Source organism: Chinchilla lanigera, unplaced genomic scaffold (assembly GCF_000276665.1).
Source record: "Chinchilla lanigera isolate Chin_1 unplaced genomic scaffold, ChiLan1.0 scaffold00009, whole genome shotgun sequence".
Classification (NCBI taxonomy): Eukaryota; Metazoa; Chordata; class Mammalia; order Rodentia; family Chinchillidae; genus Chinchilla; species Chinchilla lanigera.
The window spans coordinates 31,817,167-31,840,210 of NW_004955410.1; the positions used below are offsets into that span (position 1 = coordinate 31,817,167).

Below are 23,044 nucleotides of genomic sequence, written 5' to 3' on the forward strand. Positions count from 1 at the left end.
TAGCACTGAAAGGGACCTTGGGGATCATCGGGTGCCGCCCACTTCCCTCACAGATGGGCAGTGGAAGGAATCCGTGGACTGCTCGGGTTAGAGCTAGTGGTGCCAGGACCCAACTCCTGGTCTTGGCTCCTTAGCCAACACTTGGTCCCCTGCAGCTGTATCCTGTGTAGTTGGGAGGGAAGGTTTGGACTACAGGGAGGGATTTATTAAACTTACAGGATTTCTCTTTTTTTTACAACTGGAATTTGTTGTTCTCTTGTTTTGGCTGCTTTTATAAGCTTCCCAAGTGTGTAAGACAGCATTCAGGTGACACTGAGACTTACTCTGTGCCTTTGTCATTACTTCATCTGTTTCGGATAGCGGAAGCTCTGACCAGGAATGGCGTGTCTCACAAAGTAGATGACTCCTCTGGGTCCATTGGAAGGCGCTATGCCAGGACTGATGAGATTGGCGTGGCTTTTGGCATCACCATTGATTTTGATACGGTGAACAAGACCCCTCACACTGCAACCTTGAGGGACCGAGACTCCATGCGGCAGATCAGAGCAGAGGTAATGGCCCGTCACTTTGGCATTTTTAATCTTGGAAATATGCACCAGTTCTGACTAGTTTGAGTTAGATTTTATTTATACTCTACTTTTCTGCTTTGTTTTTTTTTTCTTTTGTCATTTTAATGATAGACTTGTATCAGACGAAGCGCAGATTCCCAAATCTGTTTGGCTTAATTATGAAAATATCCATTAGCACTTCTCTAACATTTTATAGTCATTTATTTGCTCTGGGCTCATTCTCCAGCAGTTTGCTTTTATAGTTGTTTGTGCATTGGGCAAGAGAAATGTGATGCCAGAGGCTGTTGCCATAGTTTTATTGGCAGGCTTTTGGGGACTGAGACATTTTTATCCATTTCTATAGAAACGTATGCATGTTTATATACATAAATTCTTCTGGCATAATCCATTCAAAACAGTGAATAATGTTTCAATAATTTTGCTTAATGGAAAGGAAATAAAAAGGGAAGGAGGGTGATAAGGGAAAGGACAGAGTGGCCACTTTAGTTGACAGCTGCCTGGCTGATTTATTAACTTTGAGCAGGTATTTGGTTAGAGTACCTATTGTGTGCTCAGCGTGATAGAGTTAGTAGTTTGCAAAGCAGAAGTAAAAGACTGCTTTTTTCCCCAAGGAATTTATAGTCTACTGTACAAGGCATAAATTTCTGCCTTGTCTTACAAGCCGGATCTGGCTGTCCCAGACCTATATTCCCATCTGGCCATAGTTTTCAAAGTATGGTCCCTGGACCTGTGACCTCGCATCATCTGGCCACTGGTTAGCTCAGCAGAACCTCCACCCCAAACCTAGCACATCAGGAACTGGGCGTCGGAAGAGCAAGCCTTACCCGTGACTTGGTTGCATACTCAAGTTTGAGGACCACTGCTATGTGTCAGCCAGTGTTTGCTGGAGGCTGAGGAACAGCTGGAGTGCCTGGTACCCTTCATACCTTTACTTGATGGACTGCCATCAACTGGGACTCCTGTTTGAAGAGTGAAGTATAACGCATGTGAAGCAATTTCAAGCCAAAGTGAAGAGTTAGAGAAGTTAGGAAAGGCTTTGTGACTAGACTGAGTTTTCGGCGGGGGTGGTAAGCTTTGTGGGCCGGAAGAAGAACATGAACTGAGGCCTAGCAGGAGAGGGTGAGGGGTGAGTGTAATTAAGTAGAGGCCCAGGGAGTGGCAAGAGACATGTAGGACCAGTTTATAAGGAAACGTTGTCATTATACAAATGTGGCACAAGTTGGTTGACGCTTGGTCTTCTCTTCCCCGCCAGATCTCTGAACTACCCAGCATAGTCCGCGATCTGGCCAATGGCAGCATCACATGGGCTGATGTGGAGGCCAGGTATCCTGTCTTTGAAGGTCAAGAGACTGGTAAAAAAGAGACAATCGAGGAATGAGGACAACTTTTGCAACTTTAGGCTACATGTGTTAATAAAAATTTAACTCTCACCATGTCCACTTTACCAAAAAAACCAAAAGAACAACATTTGACTGCTCCCAGGGACTGCATTTTATTCTCAGTGGCTGCCTGATTTTATCCCACAATTAAAGTTGCAGGAATTCTGAACTGATTTGGAACTCATGTGCTTGTGTTTCCACAGTTTCTTTCAGCAAAGCGGCTTTTTCCACCTTTGATTAGACTTAATGTTAAACACAACAGATACACTTTAAAAATTAACAGCATAATTTATTGGAGTAAAAACTACGTGCCATAAAATTAGCCTGTTTTAAATGTACAGTTCACTGATGTTTGGTATATTTACAGAGCTGTGCAGCCACCACCACAATCCAATTTTAGAACATACTCACCGCTCTAAAAAAATTCCTCATGCCCATTTACCAGCATTCCCCATTCCAACCTCGGCTCGCTCTAAGCTAATCTACTTTGTCTATGGACTCATCTTTCCTCCTCTCTTTTTCTGAGAAAGTGATACATTGTACTAAAGAGACAGCCGTCTCCAAGTGGTAAAATGGCTTCTGGGAAAGACTGGGGGAGGGCTGGGGGAGCCGGAGCAGAGGATGGCAGCGGGGGCAGTGTGTTGGTGATTGGGCCCCTGGTTGCCAACCCTGATGCATAGTCTCTAAGGGTGGGCCTGGACGGGAGAGCCCTCTCTTTCAAGGCAAGCTTGCTTCTTGGTTCTCTGGTAGTCCTGGAAATCAGTGGGCTCCTGATGCTGAAGGATCCCCACCTGTTTTGTCTGACTTAGCAATTCTTATCTACCAGCGTCTTTATTCAAAACTAGACATGTTGGACTTAATTTTAAGGCACTTTGCTGCTATCTTGTTTTTATATAGAATGCTTATTTCTTTAAAAAAAAACAAAAAACAAAAAAAACACAAGGCTGTGCAAATTTTAGCAGCTCTGTGTTTGCAGAGTTTGGACTTTGTACAGTACGGAGGGGTGGGTGGCCTCCATGCAGAAGGCTTTTTACTTCCTGTCCTTCCCAGTAATTTTCTTCCTCTTGCTGTAAGTACCTCCATGGAGAAACAGCAATCACCGCAGGTTTTTATGAGCTCATTAATGGGGGAAGATAGATAAAACAAACTGGGATTTACCTACCTTACATCATAAAGGGGTTGGAACCACAGCATTCTTCAGTGGAAACGCATCTGCCCTGGGGTGAGGGCTGGGTGTTAGATCTGCAAGCCCTCCCTTTCTCTGTTCCGCTCCTCGGTGGCAGTGCATGGTTCCTGCCAGGAGAATACCCACGTCTCCAGCATGCCCGACCACCTCAATGATGACAGGGCCAGAGCAGAACTCTTCGGTTCTGTTTCTACCCTGTTTGCCTGATTTTAAGCACCGGTGAGTGTGGAGCTGTGTTCTAAGTAAAGAGGCCCTTTACACATGAAAGTGCACACGTGCACAATCATGCACACTTCTGCTCAAGCCTGTTGTCTAAAGCCTGGGTCCTTACCAAGCCAGGTGTGAAGCTTGGAGACCTTCTAGTAATTGTTTTTGTACTTGTTTGTATGCGGCGGGAGGTAGGGTGAGCAGAGCCGGGTAAGTAGCACTGTCTCAAAAGTTCTGCTGTTTTTACTCTCCCCAAAAGTCAGAGTGATGGGAAAGGCTCACATCCTAATTGGTCTCTACAGCATGCACAGAACATGTAATTAAGTGCTTCTAAACTTCTTAGGTTTACTTCAGAACATTCAGTCAGATATAATGCGCAGTTATGTCTAGAGAAGGAGCCTGTACCTGACTTCTGCAGGAGTCCAGCACCTTAATACTATTCACCAGCTCAGATAGTGAAACACGGAGTACAGATGGTCCCAGAAAAGGAATTCATCACCACGTCATGTGACGGAAATGGTTTTACGAGTTTCATGAGGTAGTACTACAGGTGTCAGGTGTCCCGAGTTCTTGGTGACAGAACTTGCAAAGTTATTTTGCTGAATGAGTCCATTGAGATAGATTCACTCTTATTTACTGTTCCTTAACCAGTATAGTTTCAGACTAACGGCCGTGATGGTGTTGGTGGAGTGTCTGAGAGAACAGATACCCCGGAGATCCATCTCCGGCTGTAGCTGCGGTGGGATGGGCCTCCTGTGACAAGGGAGAGCTGTTACTTGTCTTGGGTGAAGGTGACAGTGGGGAGGCTATGAGAGCACTGCTCACAGTATAGAACCTTACACAGTTTGTTGCTGGTAATTTATAAGTAGGGCAGGTGATTTTGGTGTTTGGCTATCACCAAAATGAAATTTAGCTGAAGATTCACTAAGTGAATGGATGAATAATTTTTGCTCTGCCTCAAAATTCACCTCTTCCTGCCTGTTCCATAAGTCTTGATTATTGGACTGCCTCTCAGTGGTAACTGTGTTAAGACCCTGGATGGAATTAATGTCTTCTCTGGAAATTAGGATGTGATTTGAGCACTTTGCTAGTGATTGACTGCAGCTCTGCCCTGCTTCCTAAGAGCCCCTGCCCTGAGCTGGTCCCATGCTGGACAGTTTTTCTTCCTTGCGTGATAAAAATGATGCACCTTTTCAGTCCTTTCAGTAAACGATGTTAGGGCCATGGTTTTCAACCCCGGCTGGATGTTAGAATCCTTTACACTTTCAAAAATACTCTTGTATGGGCCCCACCTTCACTGAATGTAATGAATTTTTCTAGGATGGGATCATGAACATCAGTATTTTTCCTGAAAGTTCCTCAAGAGAGCCACTAGTGCTACTCTTATACTTGGTCACTTTGTTCCCATGGGAAATGGTGGACTCACTGCCTTCACAGAAGGAAGTCTTCTTTGAGACCACAAATTTGTAAGAACCTTGCAGTGAGACCATGAATAAGGCAGATGTGGGGTTGGGGTGAGCACTGGGGCTTCGTTTCCCTGGGTAACCTTTTGCAGCCGCATTCTGGCAGGGCGGAGGTGGTGGGGCTGAAGAGCAGAGGGCTGCTCCAACCTCTGGGCTGGAAATAAGCTGGCTCCTAGCCCTGGCTCATCCATTGTCCGGCTGGGAGAGCTCCTGTGCTCTCCATGCCTTCATCCAAGGCCAGGGAAGAGGAGCCCTTCTGTCACTGGGAGCAGAGCCCCCTGTCCTTTTCTAACATGCAGGACCTAGTGCAGAAAGGAGCCAGTGTGGAGACTCAACAGCCAGCACTACAGTTGCTGGGTCTAAAAACTAAATCACCAACAATGAGCTGAAAAGCAGTTATGCTAACTGAAACAATTTAGGCTAATTAAAGGGTTTTTTTTTTTTGGCTCATCAAAATTCACTGTTCTGCATCTGAGTGTGAGTTAATTGACAGTGAGATTAAATAGAATGAAATTGTGGGAAAGAAGAAAAAAAACCTCATAACTGACAAGCTTTAAAATGGAAGAAAAGTCCAGACTTCCCATTTTTTTGGGAAAGGAACTGTGAAGCAAGCTTGCCAATTGATAGACGCCTTTGGCCTATCCTCTCCGTAGCAACGCTGTCCTGTGCTACTTCAGGCCGTCAGCTCCATTTGCACTTTGTGTCCATGGTTGGGCCATTTCTCATCACCTTCTTGGCCACTACCCTGGGGGCTTACCTGATTTTCTGTGAATAGGTTGAACTCCTGGTAGTACCTTTGCCTCTCTATGACCTGTCTTCCACCCCGCAGCAAAGCAGCAAAGCAGTCCTATTCTTTCCCAAAATTTGGTGGCTTTTCATTTTCCTTTAGAATAACAACTGCATGTTCTACCCCTTCCCACAGCCCTCCGTGTCCCTGCCAGCTCTTCTCCTGTGGCCCCAGCAACCCAGGCCAGGACACAGACTCCCAGCCCTCCCCGGTACCATACCCTCAGCTACTCCTACATTCCCTGTCTCCCCTACCCCGTCTGATCTCAGGTTTCAGCATGGTGCCATTGACGCATAGCTTCTTGTGTCATTCCCAGCTTGCTTTTTCTTCCTCAACACTTAACACTCAGTGCTTACCGTGGTTGTCAGTGACTGCATTGCAGTGTACACTCCATAAGGACAAGAATTTGCATCTTTTTTGTTCACAGCTGTATTCTCATCACCCAGGACAAGGCCTTTAATGGCACTTGGTAAATAGTTGAATGAATCTTCTCCAGCAGGGTAGCTCCCACATGCTCGTTTTTTTTTTCCCTTCCTGTAGTAGGGAATGAACCCTGGGCTACTGAGCTATATTCCAGCCTTTTTGTAAAACTTTGAGACAAGGTCTCACTAAGTTGCCCAGGCTGGCCTCAAACTTGCTATCCCCTCACCCCAGTATCCCAGTAGCTGGGATTACATGCATGTTCCACGATAGCTGGTTCCCACATTCTGTATTTTCATTTTAAAAATGACTTCAAAATAACTACATACACAGTTCAACCCTTGGCTCAAAACTTGGTCCTTTGTTCAGCCATGGCATAGCTGGTTAGAGACCCCAAGGCAAATTCCCGTATTTAGTGACGTGATGATGCTTTCTTTGGGGCTGGGTGGGGAGCAGTATAGCAGATTGAACCTCAGGAAGCACTGAGCTACATCCCCAGCCCTACTGTGCCTCACCCTTCTGAGTAGCTAGGATTACAGCATACATCACCATGCCCATTATGGTGCCCTTTTTAAAGGAAATGATGTTTCAAATCCCTTTGGAATAAATACATCAGGAAACCATAGCTGGAGAAACTGGTAATATGAACTATAACAGTCATTTTTCATTTGACATGAGAAAGATGTTTTATAATTATCTATTAAAATCATAAATGTGAAAGTAGTGAATTTAAAATTCTAAAACATGTAAACTCTGAGAAAAGGGTCCAGGCAGAGCAACATAAGACCTCAAGGTCTTTTGAGGACAAGAGTGTTGGGGGTCGGTGAAATACCTTCAGAGAAACTGACTCCCGTTTTCTGGGGCTGACAGTTCAGAGTGGACAGTGGGGACAGGGCCAGTTCAGATGTGGTCCTGTCCCCAAGCCTTTCACACCCTGGTGGTAGGGACATAAACTTCCCAGACAGCAAACATGGCTGCTGAGGCATGCTTGGCCTGGCTGGGAGAGATGAGGCCTCCCACTACAGTGGTGTGCTATGGGAGAAGGGAGAGGCCTGGAGTTCAGCTTTGTGGCCTCTTCACAGAGTGAAGTCATTTCTAAGACCTGCTTTGGGGCTCAGAGGCCTGCTTAATGTTCCCTGGTGCTTCTGATACGTAGCCAGGCCTGAGTACCAGCAACTTAGGGAATTCGTATTAGCTAACGGCAAGCATTTTAGCTTTCTCTTGAGGCCAAGATCTTTTAAACGTGGATCCGTGGTTCCTTGAAGGATTTCTGTAGAAATGGATCTATCACATGTCTGTGGGGCACACAGCTGATGAAGTCCAGCTGTGGCTGCAGATCAGGGAGGACCTCTTTCTTCAGACCCGTCTTCTCTATGGGAATCTGGCACTGGCTCCTCATTCCTTCAGGTATAAAGATCTTAAGATTCAAGTCTGCGACAGAGGAGCAGGGGCACCCCAGGTCTGTTTCAAACTGGGGGATGGGATGGATTTGGAAACACCAGGGCTGGGGGCTCATTTGCTTAGGAATGAGCGGCATGGTCTACCACAGAGCACAGTGCAGGTCACTGAAAGGGCAAATGAGGATGGGGTGGGCAGGGATTCTCCCGGTAAACTGAAGGTATTTGGGCTGGTCAGGAAGAACAAGAAGGAATGAGGCCGCTGCAGGGGTCCTCATGGACACCCACTGGCCTTGGCCAGAGAACCTAGAGACTGGAACTTGGGTTGGAAGGGAGAACTGATGAATTTTCACATTCTCTGCCTTCCTGAGCAAAGAACCCCCCATGGAGACCCATGATGGTGGGTTGTTGGGTCTCAGGGAAGCAGAGGGGACCTTACTCAGTGCCCCGCAAAGCTAATTAAGAAGCACTATTAATGACTTTGTTGTATTCACAGCAGAGGCTGAGCAATAGTTTTCCTTGGGTTGAGAAGCAGTAGGGCCTTTACATACTCATTTGTCCAATGAGCAGCTATTAAAATGGGACTCAGGACAGCCTCAGAAGGTCCCTTTTACTTGATCATTCCCGAGTGCAGTAGTTAACACTTGGAACTGTCAACCTAGTTTTCACCATTCATTTATTCAAGTAGTGTTTGTGGCTCCTATCGTATACCCAGACGAACTGGGACACTTGCGAGAAGTGACACCATCTATATCTGGTTCCACTTTTAGGAAGTGAAGGGATAGGCCACATCCTCTGCAGTGGGAAGTCAGGAGGCACCAGACTTGGGAGTCCCTGGATGAGGTTAACGGGAGGACATGCCAGGAGTCTGCAGGGCCTGGTGCAGATGCTTCTGACATCTATGAAGTGGGGAGGGAGATGCCTTCACTCAGGAACTGGCCCTAGGCTCTGGTGCTGGGTGTGGAGCCAGAGAGTGGATTTTCCCCCTGTGCAAAGCACATGAATTGCTTCATGCCTTTGTTCTGTCTGGCTAGCAGTGAACACAGGCCTGCTGGTTGACCAGCTCTGGGTGGAACAAATAGGAAAGACCCATTTGTTTGAACCAATGTTTCTAGATCTCCTATGGGTGCAAAACTCTGGCCTATGGCCCCCAGGCGTTCCCAGCCCAGCAGTGGAGCTTGTGGGGACAGCTGTAGGAACTCCCAAAGGGGACATGTCTGACAGGTTAACAAGAAGTCTTCCTAGAAGGGGCTGTTGGGCAGGGTTTGCAGTTCAGAGGCTGAGGCCATAGTGATGGAGCTGGGGTTGGAGCAACATATCATAGCCCCGTGTGATTGGGAGAGCCAGGGGCTGCTGCACCAGAGAAATCTCTAGCAGGAAGCCTAGAGAAAACTCAGTCCACAAAGGGCAGTGATGTCAGCTGCCTCGTGCCCATTCCTCCTGCTCATTAACATCTCCAAGTGGCACAGCCACCCCAGGAGAATTCTTGGTGCCTTAGGGACAGAGCCTGGAAGCCATACTGGGCATACTGATGAGTAAATTTGCATGTTTTACGCACGCCTCCTCCTTTCCTGCTATAGCTGCCTTCCCTAGAGGTTTCTAGAAAGACAGGTCCCTACCTTCCCCTTCCGCAGTTCACAAGCATGCATGGGCTTGAGTGTAGTGGAAAGAAATGCCACAAGCGTTTTGCTGACTGCTGGCTCCTACACCGTCCACAGCGCGTGCAATTTCTAGACCCCACTGAGGCTGGAAAGACTGACTTCCAAAGCTTGCTGCCAGAGGCCACCCTGTTGGCTAAGAGGGAAGGCCCAGTGAGGCTCCCAGGTGGAGGGTCTCCTCTTTCAAATCTCTCTCTTGTGCCCCTTGCCACCAAGCCACCAGGGCCACCAAGGGACAGCTCTTTATGCAAACCCTTCCCAGCCCTGGCTAAAGTGTCCTGATACAGCGAGGAACTGGCCCTTCACTTCCTTGACCCTTGGTTCTTTCTGCCCTTGATGAAATAATTTAGGACACAGAGGCCATGCAGAAGTCTAGGCAGAATTTATTGAAAAGGAGATACAGAGAGAGTTATACCTTCATGTGGGAAAGTGACCAGTGCCATGAAGGCATGTGCCCCAGTGCGAGTTTGGATATCTTTTTATGCACACAAAAATTACTCCTGGGGTTTGGTGGTTATGGTGCTTATAGACATTTTACTCACAAGTTACTTTGGAATTGCAAAATGTCTTCCTGTTCCTTTTAGATGGCCAGTGTTTCCTCAGGGGCTTTAATCGTGTAAGAAACTTCCAAAAAGATAAGTTTTTAATTTAAACCAGGCCCCAGTTTAGGCAGGAGGATCTTTAAAGAACATTTTCTTTCCTGGTATCATGGGGCTGTAGGCTGTGACAGCCGGGAATGCTGTCTGCCTTGTTCTGGAATCAAGACGGCCAGATGTCAGAGGGAATGTGCACAGTGTATCCTTAAAATGTCCTCATGCTCCGTGGGTTTGCTTTGGGTCTGAGACCTAGCAAATGACTACCAATGCATTATACACTGGAGTCTGTTTCTTTACTTCACTATAACTGGCAAAGTATGCTATTTTGGACACCCCACCTTGTCCCTTAGGCCCACTTTCCTTGGGCCTCAGGACCCCCGTGACATGTACAGGGCACAGCCTGTTTGAATGCCCCCTCCTGTCCCTTCTAGGACAGCTCCGTCCTCCCAGTGCCTCACTGCAGCTGTTTCCTACCTACCGCGGGCTCAGCGTGGCAGAAATGGCACACGCAGGCCTGGCCCACTCTGCTGTCTCTGTGGCTGTTGTGAATGCCTGGAGCCGGGTGGTGGGAAGTGGAAAGGAGGTGGAGGGCAGCGGAGGGTCTTGTGCCAGGAACCTTAGGGTCACTAGGGGCACGGGACTTGCAATGTATGCAAAGCAGAGGACTAAATAAGGGCAGGCGAAGGCTGCAGAGGCTGATTTGCCTGCTCCCCAAGACGGTACACAGAGGTGGACATTGAGAGACCTGCACAGGCGAGACCAGGCACAAATCACTCTCTTGCCTTCACTTTATGCTGTTTCTAGAGCTGTTTTTTTTCAAGAAGTTGTTGAATGTCTTGAAACAGGAACTTGTACTATTCTTGTTATTTTCATCTCTGACCACAGTGGCGCCAAATGGATGGGGAGCGAGTGATGGATAGGTGTGAGTGTTTCCATCTCAGTCTCCTCACGTGTTCTGGGACTCTCCGCATGCCGTGCATGTGGCTCATGTCTGTCTGGGCTTCCATCCGCGGCTGGAGCGATTGCCTGCATGCTGGGGAGCCATGTGTCTCCATATCTGTGCAAGTCTGCATGTCAGGTTCACTTTCTGCAAGTACCTGAGGTCCACCTTGCACCCACCCTCTCCGCTGCTAGTTAGCCATCCCCCACAGGACAGCTGGGCTTTGAGGCTTCGGGGGCTCCTGAGGGGCTCCTAGGAGGGACATGCCGTCCCTGCCTGTCACTTCCTGCCTCATGCTCCATTTCCCGCTGCAGCTGCCTCTGTAGTTGTCATTTTCTGGCCCCACCTTGATGGGCCGGGGCTTGGAGCCAGCCTAGGGCAGGGTGGTATCTCACTGGGAGTGGGACCACACTGCTGCAGTGAGGAACCCTTGTGAGTTCAAGCCTTCCTCAACTCTGTAAACCAGGGTGGGCAGAAGCGTTAAACAGAGGAAGCTGAGGGCCCAGCTCACAGGGTCTGAGTGTTCAAAGTTCCTGCTGCAGCAGAGTTCGGTCTCTTAATGAGGCTAACTTTCCAGAAAGGCTGCTTAGCAAGAGGCTGTCAGTACTGCTGCAGAGGCTAATGAGGACTGGCTGGGCTGCGAGGAGCAGGTGCCTAAGGAGGTTAATAGTGGGGACCCACAGAGATGGCCTAATGACTCCAGTGGCATATCAAAGGCAGAGCTCTATGGGGCTGTGACCAGGAGTCTAGGTAAGGAGGGGACACGGGGCTGGGTCAGATCTGCTCAACTAGAGGCAGGACAGATTATAAACTGCTCAGTAAGCTCAGCGGCTTGGTGCTGTTCACAGTGTGGCCTCAGTAGGCCCGGCTGCCCACAGGGAGCGCTGGACCTGGACTCCTGCAGGCAACAGGACAGAGGAAGAGTGAGCTGAGAGCTGCACCTGAGGGACACTAGTGAGTGGCAGTGACTAATGCTGAGCTCTGCAGTGTCTGCTCTGATGAGTGCTGAGCACCTGCTCATTCTCTTCTGGCCCACAGACTTCTCTCCAGGTGGCCTTTTGCATTGAGCCATTTGCACTTCTGCGCTTTACAAAAGCATCATGCTCTGGGTGGGCAAAAGGACTCGTATGAGTTCTGTCCCCTTAGGGTACTCCGGCAGTTTCTCCTCTCTGGCAGAAGCCGTAGCCCACATCACAGTCTGGGATGCACTGTGGAGCTTTAACACCCTCCTGGCCCCCCCAACACAGCCTGATATGGAGGAGCTGGTGGTGAGACAGTGAATATGCAGCCACACAGTAGCAAACCTTATGCAGCTCTGAGCATTTTCTATTCATTTTTTTCCAGCCAAATGCAAAGCAGGCTTAAGTGGCCAGCTGACAGCATTTTTGATGATAGATTGCCATGCAGTTTGAAGCACACATCTCAGAAGCTGTAGAGAGAATTGAGTGACATTCCTACGGCCTCTACTTATTTATTTGAAAAGCCTTCTCAGCACGCAGAACTATAAAAAAAAAAAAAAAAGAAAAAAAAAAGAAAAAAATTCATTCTGAGTCCTGATTCATTCTTGCAGTAAAATTCATCCTTAAATTCATGAACCATTAAACTCCTATCCATTTCACGAGGGTGTGTTTTCAATTAAGTTTGTTTCTTTGGGTTTAATAATTATAAAAATTTTTAATATCTAATGAATTGCTGACTACGTTTTATAACAAAAATTATAATCTCCATGTAGAAGTCTTTTAAAAAGTTAAATCTTTCATCATAGAAAATTAAACATTTTAATTTCAGTCCATAAATTTATTTTGTGGCAGAGAAGTATGACAGGGCGAGCCACAAAAGACATTCAGTCAAAAAAGTGTGGTATGGCTCTAACATTCTGTAGGGTCAGTGAAATACAGAGACAGGTTGGAGAAAGGGACCCTGTAATGGTTCCACCTTTAAAGAGCTGGCTCTTGTGCTTTTCAGACAGATGACGCTGGGTATTAAACACCGGCCGTGTTTAGATTCCATGTGATGTATTATAAAGTATCGTGGCAGTTTTATTTTAAAATGTAAATATTTATCAAACGCTAGAAATCACATCCTTTGTACCTTGAAAACTTCATTCAGCTCCAAGTGAAGAATGTGCAGGATGGGATACATAATTTTTCAAGGTTTGTTCTTGTGGGGGTCCCTAGAGCAAAAGTGCTTCTTTCTGAATTCCAGTTACCTGCCTTGAGGGGGACTGGGATGGAAGGTAAATCAGAAACAGCCTGAGAGGTCTCTGTCCTTGCAGAGTCTGGGGCTTTGGCCACAAGGGCAGCCTTGCTCTGAGGGCTGAGCTTCCTCCATGCTGACTGAGTCAACTGCCTGGGGACAGGTTTCAACCTGAGATGGGACAAGGGACCTGCGGGCTCTCTGGGGATGACGACTCCAAACATACCACAGGCTAGACAGGAAGGTCTGACCAGCCAGGGCCAGTGTTCCCTGGGGAGAGGGGACATGGTTGTGTTCTGCAGACGCAGCCCCCATCTTCGACCCACACCACCCTTGAATCCTGGTCAGGTGACCTGTGGGGAGACAAATTCCGAGATGTGGTTTATTTCACAGATAGCATAGGGGAGGCTGAGACCCAGGTCAGTGAGGGGTTGGGGATTAGTTTTCATCACCAAATACACTATCTCTACCCCACTCCTTCCTCCTACCCCCACACTTGTGCTCCCCACTTTTTCTGTGCTGTGTATCTGGGTGGCCTAAGGGTGGCTTGGGTGGCTGCCTCTCCCCGCTGACCTGCCCTTTCCAAGTCCCCAATGTGAGTACTGGCCGGAGAAGAGGTCCCCAGGGAGGAGAGAGCATGCTGGCTGAAGCCCCAGGAGTGGGGTGGCCGGGGAGAGGGGAGAGACAGCCAGCCACGGATAGAGTGCAAGGGAGGCTTCTCCGGCTGACAGTCCCTAGAGTGAAGCCAGGTGGGTAACCCTTGACTTCCCAGCTGCAGGGGGCGCCCTGAGTGTGGAGGCAGAAAGCAGGAAGCAGGGCTAAACTGTCAAGGGGCCACGGGCACTGGGACCGGGGTCGTGAGCCCCGTGACTTGGGCAGGCCTTTTCTGTGGGCTTCAGCTTCTTCATCTGTGAGTGGGCTACAGTGAAGACCCATCAAGAGAGGCTTGCATGGGCAAGTGGATAAAGGCATCTGCCTGCTCTTCTCGGGAGCTCCCACGGCGATCCTCCCCTGCTTCTTGCGCGGAGACTTGACTTGCGGGCCGCAGCAGGCCCCACATCCCTCAGAGTACCCTTCCACTCAGTACCGCGTCTTTTCTGCCAGGCTGTAGGGCTGGTCTCTCCTCTCCCTGCTCCTTTGTCCCTGGGGCCGTGCAACAACGAGGGAGAAGGAGGACGGTGGGGAGCTGCCTCTGTGGTGGAGGAGTCCCGGGCAGGTGCGCGACCCGGGGCTCACACAGCAGCTGTCTGTTTGATGCTGTGGAAGCTGATCCTCGTGGGTGACGTGGGGATGGACATGGCCCGGGCCACCGGCACTCTGAGGGAGTGATGGTCCTGCCAGCGGTGCCACCTCTTCCTCACGGCTGAGCGCACCTGTGAGGACGGAGAGGCTCAGTCACCCCGGGCTGCCCCTCTCCCCCTGGGAGGTTGTTCAGTTCGCACACTGAGGTCTTCCCCTGACCCTGGTGCGCCCTCTCTGCAGCTTCTCTTGGGGACTGCCTTTCCCATCCCTCTGCAGAAGGCTGACCCCCACACACTGCTCCACACTGTCCTTGTGAATTTTCCAGTCTCCTCTGGGCACTCTGCCACCTCAAAGACAGCATCACGGGTGGGACTAGAGGCTTTATAAATCCACCCCTTTAGCCCTGCTCTCTCCATGCTGGAAGTGTGGTCCTCCTCTGGGAGGACCTCTCCCCCTACCCCATCCCTCCCACAGCATGCACTCCTGGGAGGGGAAGCTAAGGGCTCTATTCACTTCCTCACCTAGAGCTGTTCTCTGTGTTTACAATGGATCTCTGTAAAGTGGATCCATTTCTGCATCCTAGCCATTAATGTTCCAAAAACCTGCATTGTTGGCTTCAGAGCCTCCTCGCATCTCTATCTTCCAGCCAGCAGAGCTAATCTCTCTTGCTGGACTCGGCATCCAGGCCTAGCAGCAGACAGGGACCCTGCCTGCAACCTGTGTGGACGCACACCATTGCCCTGCGTAGTTGCTGGCCAAAGGGCTCTGCAGAGACACTGTTCCTCTGGGGTGCCTGGAAGCTCTCAGGCCCCAGGCTGTGTCTGTCCTTTGTTGCAGAGACCACTGAGGTCCTCACCCACCATCGGCTAGCAGTGTATCTCCCTGTACCCTCTGCGCCAGGATCCTTAATTGACCAGGCTTCACCTGCCTTGACCTGGAGCCCCCCACTCTCCCAGGTGTGTGCTCTTTTCCATGGTGAGGGAAGGTGCTGCACTGAGTCCATACAGACCTGCATGGCAGGCACCTCATCTCTTTCTGGAGACCGCTCTGGGGGACACCTTGAGGGCCTTGAGGTTTCCTCCTGTCACCACCTCTGCTCTGGCTTCTCTCTGCCCCAGCACCTGCAGTCTGGACACCCTGCTCACCTGCTGTCCCAGGCATGCAGGGGTGCTGGCCTGTTAGTTTTGGCCTTGTGGTGGGTCTTTTAATCTTACTCTAGGGCCTGCTGGAAGAGTCTTGTTCCCCTAAGGCTGGGCAGTTTCTCAGGCCTCCCTTCCCTCCTCCAGGGCGCAGCTGAGCCCCGCCAGGGACCAAGCGTTCCCAAATGGCTGGGGCCTGAGGACCCCTATAGCCCAGGCCACCCCGAGCACCCGGCAGCGTACCTCTCCATTGAAGAAGCAGTAGAAGACAGACACAAAGAAACCCTAGGAAGCAAGAAGGGAGGGGGGTCAAAGACAGAAAGGGGGTGAGCCCACACTGACCCATAACCCCGGATCAGAGCTGGATAGAGTTCAGCACTCATGGCCACCGTCCACAGGGTGCAGTTACACTAGGATCCTCTGAGTGAGGGCACCATGGTCCTTGCCTACTTCAGCCTAAAGCTGGGATCTCAGCCTATTCCATGTTTTATGCTCTGTCCCAGGGCAGTAAATAGGGTTGCAGCCACCTTGACTCCTCAGAAATGCTGGGATCTCTGAGCCCTGGGGTGGAAGTGACATCTGGGGCCAGACTGGGTTTGAGTGAGCATGTGTGCGAGCTTGTGTCTCAGTGTGTGTAACTATGTGTGTAACTGGCCTCAGGGATGCTCTCTGCACGGGCCTCACCTGGAAAGACTGCAAGAAGGAGTTGAAATAGATGAACACGATCTGCGACAGGTCATCTTCACCAGGGTTGACAAAGAAGAGCATGTAGGTGATGCCCAGCAGGGGCAGGAGGACCAGGGTAGCCTTCACCGCCTTCCTGGGGGGGCGAGAGGGCGATGACAGGTCTGAGCCTACACTGCAGGCAGACCCTTAGGGGCGGAAAAGGGGAACTCCAGTGCATTTCTTCTGGGAGCCCGAGTGAGCTCCCTGGGTGATGACTCACAGGGCTCTCTTTGGCGGCAGGGGGGCGGCCCAGATGACCGCTCGTTTCTCCCCTGCAGAGGACAAGGCACCCAGGGTTCATATACCTGTACTGGATTGTCTCGGATGTGGTGGATGCTCGTAATTTTGTCATGAGAATTCTGACAATGTTGAACAGAAACACAAAATTGATCTGGAAGAATACATAGGGAAGAAGGAAAGGCCTTGAGTGGGGGAGGAGATGAGAGGCAGCCCCCTCCCCCGGGACCCCCCTCCCAGACACACCTGTCACCCAGCACCTGCCCAGTTCCCTGCCTCTGCCTCTCCCCAGCCAGGACAGGGAGATGCCCCTTGTCTTCAGGGCCTGCCATGTACCTTCAGCCCCAAGGTGAGGGGGCGGTGAGAGCAAGAGACCGCTCTGGGGGACACCTTGAGGGCCTAGCCCCTGCCCTGAGCAGGGGGACTCAGGCCCCTCCTCTCTCTGTCACAGGGCTCCTCCCTTTTTGTTAGTGTATGTTCATGACATACTGTTACGTTCATCCTGAGAAACTGGTACATATACATATTGCATCACGGTTTTTTAGTCTTTTTGAGAAAGGGTCTCTGCAGTTCAGGCTGGCCTTGAGCTCACTATGTAGTCCAGACCGGTCTTGAACTCACAAAGAGCCTCCTGCCTCAGCCTCCTGAGTGCTGGGATTACAGGCGTGCGCCACCACGCCTGACATATATTGCATCTTGGTCATCTGTACTTCCCTGGGAGTCACCAGGGACTCTGGGAGGTCACCCCTGTTGTGGAAGGCTGGGGATCCATTTGAGGGGGTCAGCCACCGGTGATGAGGTGACTGACCAGTGTTGCAGATTTTCGGGTAAGTAAGGGAATGACACGGAGCATTTGATTTGTCCAGTGACAACTTTCAGAGTCTGCCCCCACCCTCGGCTCTGTTTTGGAGGAACTGGCTGTCTGGCTTTCGGTGGGCTCTCCCTGGCGCAGGGACAGTGGGTGCCCCTTGGGACAGCCAGCAGTATCCAGAAGAAGGCTCAGAACTTCTCAGCATCCTCCTTTGCCATGTGTGAGGCCTCTCAGCTGGCACTCTTGGGTCAGGAGACAGAGTAACATAGCATGGCTAATCAGCCTGTATTGTTACTCTTTCGTGTGAGACCAGGGAGGCTCCTTCTGAAAGGGGTGGTCTCACAGCTTCCCTTGGCTGGCAATACTTGAGATGCCCTGGTGCCTACTCCTCTGGTTCTGTTAGTCTTTTACACCCAGGGTGGGTCCAAATCTGATGGATTGAGCCAGGTGCCCACAGGGCTGCCAAACAGTCTCATCTGCACAGCGTGCCCTGGCCTTGATTGGGTGGTCAGCCTGCAGTCCGCTGACAGCCAGCTCCGTGGGGCCCTTCTTTGCTGCATGTGGTCCAGGGTGACAGGGGGTGTGTTCTGCCTGCCAAGCCCTGCCTCCTGGGCTCCCTCATGCACAGAGATGTACAAGCATTGCCTCGTTTAACACCCTCCACAGACCCCATGAAATAATATCGATCCATTTTATGGATCACAAGTCTGAGGCTTCAAAAAATAAAGTCATATGTGTATGTTATGGTTGATACATTGTGTCAACTTGAGGAGTCTAGAAGCTCAACTAAGTAACTCATGAGTTCTACATCCTGGGGTGAAAAGGTCATGCCCTTGCTGCTCTAGGATGCTGTTCATTGTGTCAACTTGAGAAGTTCAGAAGATTAACTATGTGACTCAGCAGGGAGCCAGGGTCCTCACTTTGTATTCATCCTGAGCCTGTGCAAGAGGAGGGCGCAGAGGTGGTGCGGGTGTGGGCAGACAGCCCACATACAATATAAGAAGGAAAAAGGCTTGCTCCCCCCACTTTTGCTCTTGCTGCTTTTGCTGTCTTGTGCCGCCTGGAAGTGTTGCCCCTGCTGCCTTGGAGCCAGCTGATTATAGACTGAAACTTCTACAAACTCTGAGCTAGATAAACCGTTCCTTCCTTAATTTTGGGTGTTGGATATTTTGTCTCGGCAATGAGAGAAATGTAACTAAGACAGTGTAGCTCATACCTATAAAGCTGAGTATCTTGGCTTGTAGGTATCAGATGGAATGATCAATGCCCCATCCCTGCATCACCTTCTGGTTAGGTCTGAACCAGGATGGAGGTGCAGGTGCACAGGAACCCATGGAAGAAACTGCATCAAGGTCTTAATTTGCAGCCTGAAAAGCCTGGAGACTGCACCATGCTGGGACCAAGGCAGGGGACCAGGGCCTTAACGGTGCACCCTGGGGTCTCGCACTCTCCCTGGCACAGGTTGGACTGACATCCTTTTAGCCCTGCCGCGGAGATACACTGGCCAGATGGAGTGATTAATAACTCTGTTGCTGAAGGAGTGATTAATCTCTCACCACCCATCCCACACCCAGGAGCTCCACAGCCTCTGGAGACACTCATGGGCGGGAAGATGAATGGGCAGCTGGAGGCTCGAGGGTTCTGGAAGGAGCTTGTTTATTTTCATTCTGAGCCTCCCCCAGCCTCTGATCCCCAACACACCAGTTGGCTCCTGAGTCAGCTTCCTGACTCATGTGGGCTTCTGTGGGCCTGGAGGGTCTGTTAGTCTGTTGGCCGGTCTCTGTGGCTGTGTGCTGCCCTACTGTACTGTGTACTGTGGGCCTGTGGGCCTGTTCCCTGTGCGTATGTGTGTCGATCTGGTACATGGATGGGCCTGTGTTTCTCTTCACCTGCTTCTGTGTGCAGGCAGACTGGAATGGGACTCTGTATTGGCCTGATCTCACAAGGGCACTCTTCTCAAAGTGCTCACAGGCAAGATGGAGACCCATATTAGTCCAGGGATGCCCGTAGGCTAATGTACACACACACAGACACACCTCCCACCCACACGCCCCTCCCAGTCTCTGTCTAGAAAATCCATTCATTCTGAAGCTGATCCTTCTAAGCCCTCCCAGGCTGGGAGTATAGGACACAGGCAGACATAGTGGGACTTCAACCCTGTAGCCTCTGGGTGACCCCCACCCCCGACTGGACGGTGGCTTAGGGACAAGAGCTCTAACATCACAGCTTGTGGCCTGCTGAGGACAGGGGCAGGGGTTGTGGGGTTGGGCAGAGCCTTTGATGAGGCTGCCCATGGCCTGCTGCCTTCTTTCTCATGAGTCACCTGACTTCTAGTTCCTGGGTTTCTGGTATATTCCTGATGATCATGGGGCACAAGTCACCTTAACACACAACTCAATCCTATGTAATACAAAGTACCTGGCCTTTTCTGACCCTTCCTGACTCTCAGTAAACTGTTGGAGTCAAATACATTCTCATCTTTGTCACATTTCCTTGCATCAAATATTATTCAATTCACTAGCCAATTCATTGAATTATCCACCCACACTTATCCATCTATTCTTCTACCCACCAAATAGTTCATTCAATTATTTACCCACTATTCCTTCCATCCATCCATCCATCCATCCATCCATCCATCCATCCATCCAGTCAACAGGTGGTCCTTAAGCACCCCTTTGATGTCAGTTCTTATACTTATGCTGAGCAGGATATCATCCCTCTCCTCACATCAGGCAGGCATTTATTGAGGATGCCCCTGGTCCAGCTCAGCCTGGGTCTGTGCAGCCCGAAAGGCATTCTTTCCTTTGAGGCTGTGTCCCAGCCTCCCCCTTTACAGTATCTACACTAGCTCATCACAGACACCTTCTTCTCTCTCTAGGAAGTTCTCTGATAACCCCAGCCCACGCCAAGCCCTTTGTTCTCCATTTGTAGACTCCCCCTTCCTTGCCCCCCAAACAAAACTGTCCCAGTTCTTTAGAGAGCATTGGCTCTTGTACCCTGACTTGGCTCAGCCTGGTTTCTAGCTTTATTTAATTATCCTTTCATCCAATGAATCAACTCACCACCTGCCAGGCTCTGCCCTGGGCATGGGAAAATGGACAGGCAGATATGGCCCCTGCTTGTGGAGGGTTTGTGGCCCAACTGGGGATGGGCAGGTGTGAGAAGGAGGAAGGACAAGTTTCTTAGGGTCCCAGAAAGGCCTGGAAAGATGGCACAAAAGGTGAGAACTGAAGATGAGGCCACGCTAGCAGATGATGGTGGGGAGTGCGCTCTAGGTAGTCAAGGGCCCAGGTGAAACCATCCTGATGTGAGAGGATCCCAGCCCCTGTGTGGTGGCCAGTGTGGCTCCAGTGATGCTCTGGGGGAGTGGGAAGGGTCAGGTCCAGGGAGAGAGGTGATACTGTCTGGGAACCAAACCAGGAAAATCCACCTCCTGCTGTGACATGCCTTCTCATCCCACCCACATGTGCTTAGCATGGACTCTGGGCCTGCTGCCCGGGAGGGTGCTGTGGTGCAGGTGAAGCCAGCGCCCTCATGAAGCTTCCTCTGAGCTCTTCTGCCTTGCACCAGCTGCCATCCCTGCTGACACTCTGACCTTGGTGGCTCAGCCCCAATGGCACTTTGATTCCTTGGGGAAAACAGCTTTGTTCTCGTGAGGTTCTGTGGGGGTGGGGCGTGGGCCTAGCCAGAGCATCAGGCCACTACGTGATCTTTTGACTGGGGGTCTGGAGATTTCAGACCCTACCCCCTGCATCAGGATGGGTCAGTGGAGGCCTCATGCTCACCTACGTGGACCCAGGGCTTACACCACTCCAGGAGCTGTTTCGCACACTGCATGACTATTCCTCGTGCAACCACTTTTACAAGCAGGTAGGATCCTTAATTCCATTTCACAGATGCACAAACTGAGGATCAGTAGGCTCTGTGACTTGCCCATACTACCGAGTTAACAGGGGATGATGTCAGGACTGTCAGTGAGGCAGCTGGCCATCAGCAGCCTTCTTCTAACCCCCATAGCACAGCTGCTTCTGCAGGGGTGAGGAAACATGGGCCAAGCAGAAGAAGCCAGTTCAGGATGGGTGGCTTTCAACTCAGTTCCCAGCTGAGGTCTGAGCTCGTGAGGTCCTGAGCCCATGGCAAGCAGCAGGTGTCCCCAGCCCACTGGTCCTCACGTGAGGCTGTGAGGCAGGGGTGGCAGCCCCGTGTTACAGGTGGGAAATTAAGCCACCAGGAGAGCAGAGTTCCCTCAGCATCACACTACAACCCGCAGGGGGCGCCACTCATCGCTCGTTCTATGATGCCCCACAGAGCACCCCTTGCCCACAGTCACCCAAGGCCCAGCTCCTAGGCTCTCACCCTCCACTACACGAGCCACCTGAAACCTGCTGGAAGGTGGGACACCTGCTAAGTGTCTGCACGGGGCCTCTGTACTGCCAGACGTTTCCTCACTGTTTATGGGTGTGCAGAGGCAGGGAGAGAGGGAAGCGATAAGGAAGGAAGAAAGGAGGGTAAAAGACGGAAGGAAGGAAGAAAAGAAGGAAGGAAGGAAAGGAGGGAGAGAGGTAGGGAAGAAAAGATGGAGGGAGGGAGGGAAGGAAAAGGAAGGCAGGCAGACCAGGTTCCTTGCGCATCTCTCCCTATGTGGCTTCCTACTGTCTTGAAGCCCCGGTCCCAGCCCTGAGCAAGTCCCCTGCTCTGCCATGTCCTGGCCTGGAGCTGGCCTCCCGAGGCTCTGCTCTGTCTCAGACCCTCTGCCCCACCTGGCCTCGCCTGCAGCTCCAGGGACGAGGACGTGAATTCACTCCAGGACTCCTGGGCAACACACCTACCTATCCCACACAGACAGCTAAACCTGCTGACTATTGCTAGGAAGCCCCTCAAGATGGAATGGGGGTGCCTGGCAGCCTGGTTACTAGTCTGCATCACAGCCTCTGGGAGACTGGTTCTCACTGGTCACCTCAGATTTTCCCTTCTAATGGCATTTTCTAGGGAGGCCTCAAAGACCCAAATCCTGAGGCCTGTTACATGCAGAACCCTGGCTGGACCACGGAGAAAGCCAGACAACACAACTCCCTGCCTGCAGCTCATCATGCTCAGGGCCCTGAGTGTGCACAGCAAGGCGTCTGGGTGCTGGTGACACGTGCAGATTCCTAGGGCCAAGCTGGGTCCCCAGATCCGCCTTTGGAACTGGGGCAGCTAAGATGTCACTGGGAGACATGCTGAATGAGGAGCCACCATCCCTGGAATGCAGAGCCCAGCCTTGCTCCACATAGACCTGATGTGCCACACCCTGCAGTACATGCGCAGCCTGGCGCCCCGGGCCTGTGTTGACATGTAGGTGACAGTGTCCAGCTGGAGGCTCTCTCTGGTGTCACAGGAGCTAGTTCTGAATGAGAACAGGGTGGCCTGGGATGCAGGAGTCTAGTGGCCTGGGGGCAACCCCATTGAGGAGGCATGGTGGGGTGGGGGTTAGCAAGTCAGCTTCCCCACCTTCAAAAGGACAATTCTAAGACCTGTGTACACGTTTCCTCAGGGTGGGCAGGTGAGATGGAGGCTGGACGTCCTGGTGCCAGCCTACTCATCACCTCCCCCTATCTAGGATTCTTCGCTGTGTTCCTCTCAAATGACTGGCACCAAGACTTGGTCTCCTGGTTCAAACTGTGACTGTTTCAATATGCATTTGTGTCACTTTAAGTAAGTCACTGAACCTCTCTTAGCTCTGCTTCCTCATCTGTCTGGTGGGAAGGAGCACAGAGCTTGCCTTGAGGGTTGGCACGTGGTCTCACACTCATGGAGGGCGCTAAGCCTCAGTCTGGCCTAAGGAGTGCCATATCCTTTTCCCATGACAACAGTCAGCGAGAAGCCAGGCTTCCGGCAAGCTCGGTCACTCTCCCGACTTCTCAGAACCCAGAAATAAGTGAGCGTCTCTTAGCAGCAAAAACAGCAGCAGAAACAGCTGCGGGGAGCAGGGGAGGCAGGCGTGCCAGCCCCGCCTCCACCCAAGAGGACAGCAAGCAGATGGCAGTGACAAGGCAAGAGGTCTGTCCTGAGCGCAGGACCACCAGCTATGGGGGTGAGCCTGGGCAAG

General features: G+C 51.0%; 2 protein-coding genes across 9 annotated transcripts in view; one reads left to right on the forward strand and one right to left on the reverse strand.

Annotated features, from left to right (window-relative positions):
• Positions 1-2,121, forward strand: part of Gars (glycyl-tRNA synthetase) — a gene marked incomplete in the record, with an annotated part of 40,634 nt that extends 38,513 nt beyond the window's left edge. The window contains 2 exon segments of the mRNA XM_005377501.2: positions 361-551; positions 1,822-2,121. Of these exon segments, the coding sequence (XP_005377558.2) occupies positions 361-551; positions 1,822-1,947 (317 nt within the window).
• Positions 2,122-13,166: 11,045 nt separating this feature from the next.
• Positions 13,167-23,044, reverse strand: part of Crhr2 (corticotropin releasing hormone receptor 2) — a 44,052-nt gene continuing 34,174 nt past the window's right edge. For all 8 annotated transcript variants that reach the window (XM_005377503.2, XM_013510478.1, XM_005377502.2 and 5 more), the window contains 4 exons: positions 16,211-16,296; positions 15,864-15,999; positions 15,423-15,464; positions 13,167-14,171 (listed from right to left, as the gene is read on the reverse strand). In XM_005377503.2, coding sequence (XP_005377560.1) covers positions 14,031-14,171; positions 15,423-15,464; positions 15,864-15,999; positions 16,211-16,296 — 405 coding nt within the window. In that variant the 3' untranslated portion in view covers positions 13,167-14,030. The remainder of the gene's footprint in view (positions 14,172-15,422; positions 15,465-15,863; positions 16,000-16,210; positions 16,297-23,044) is intronic.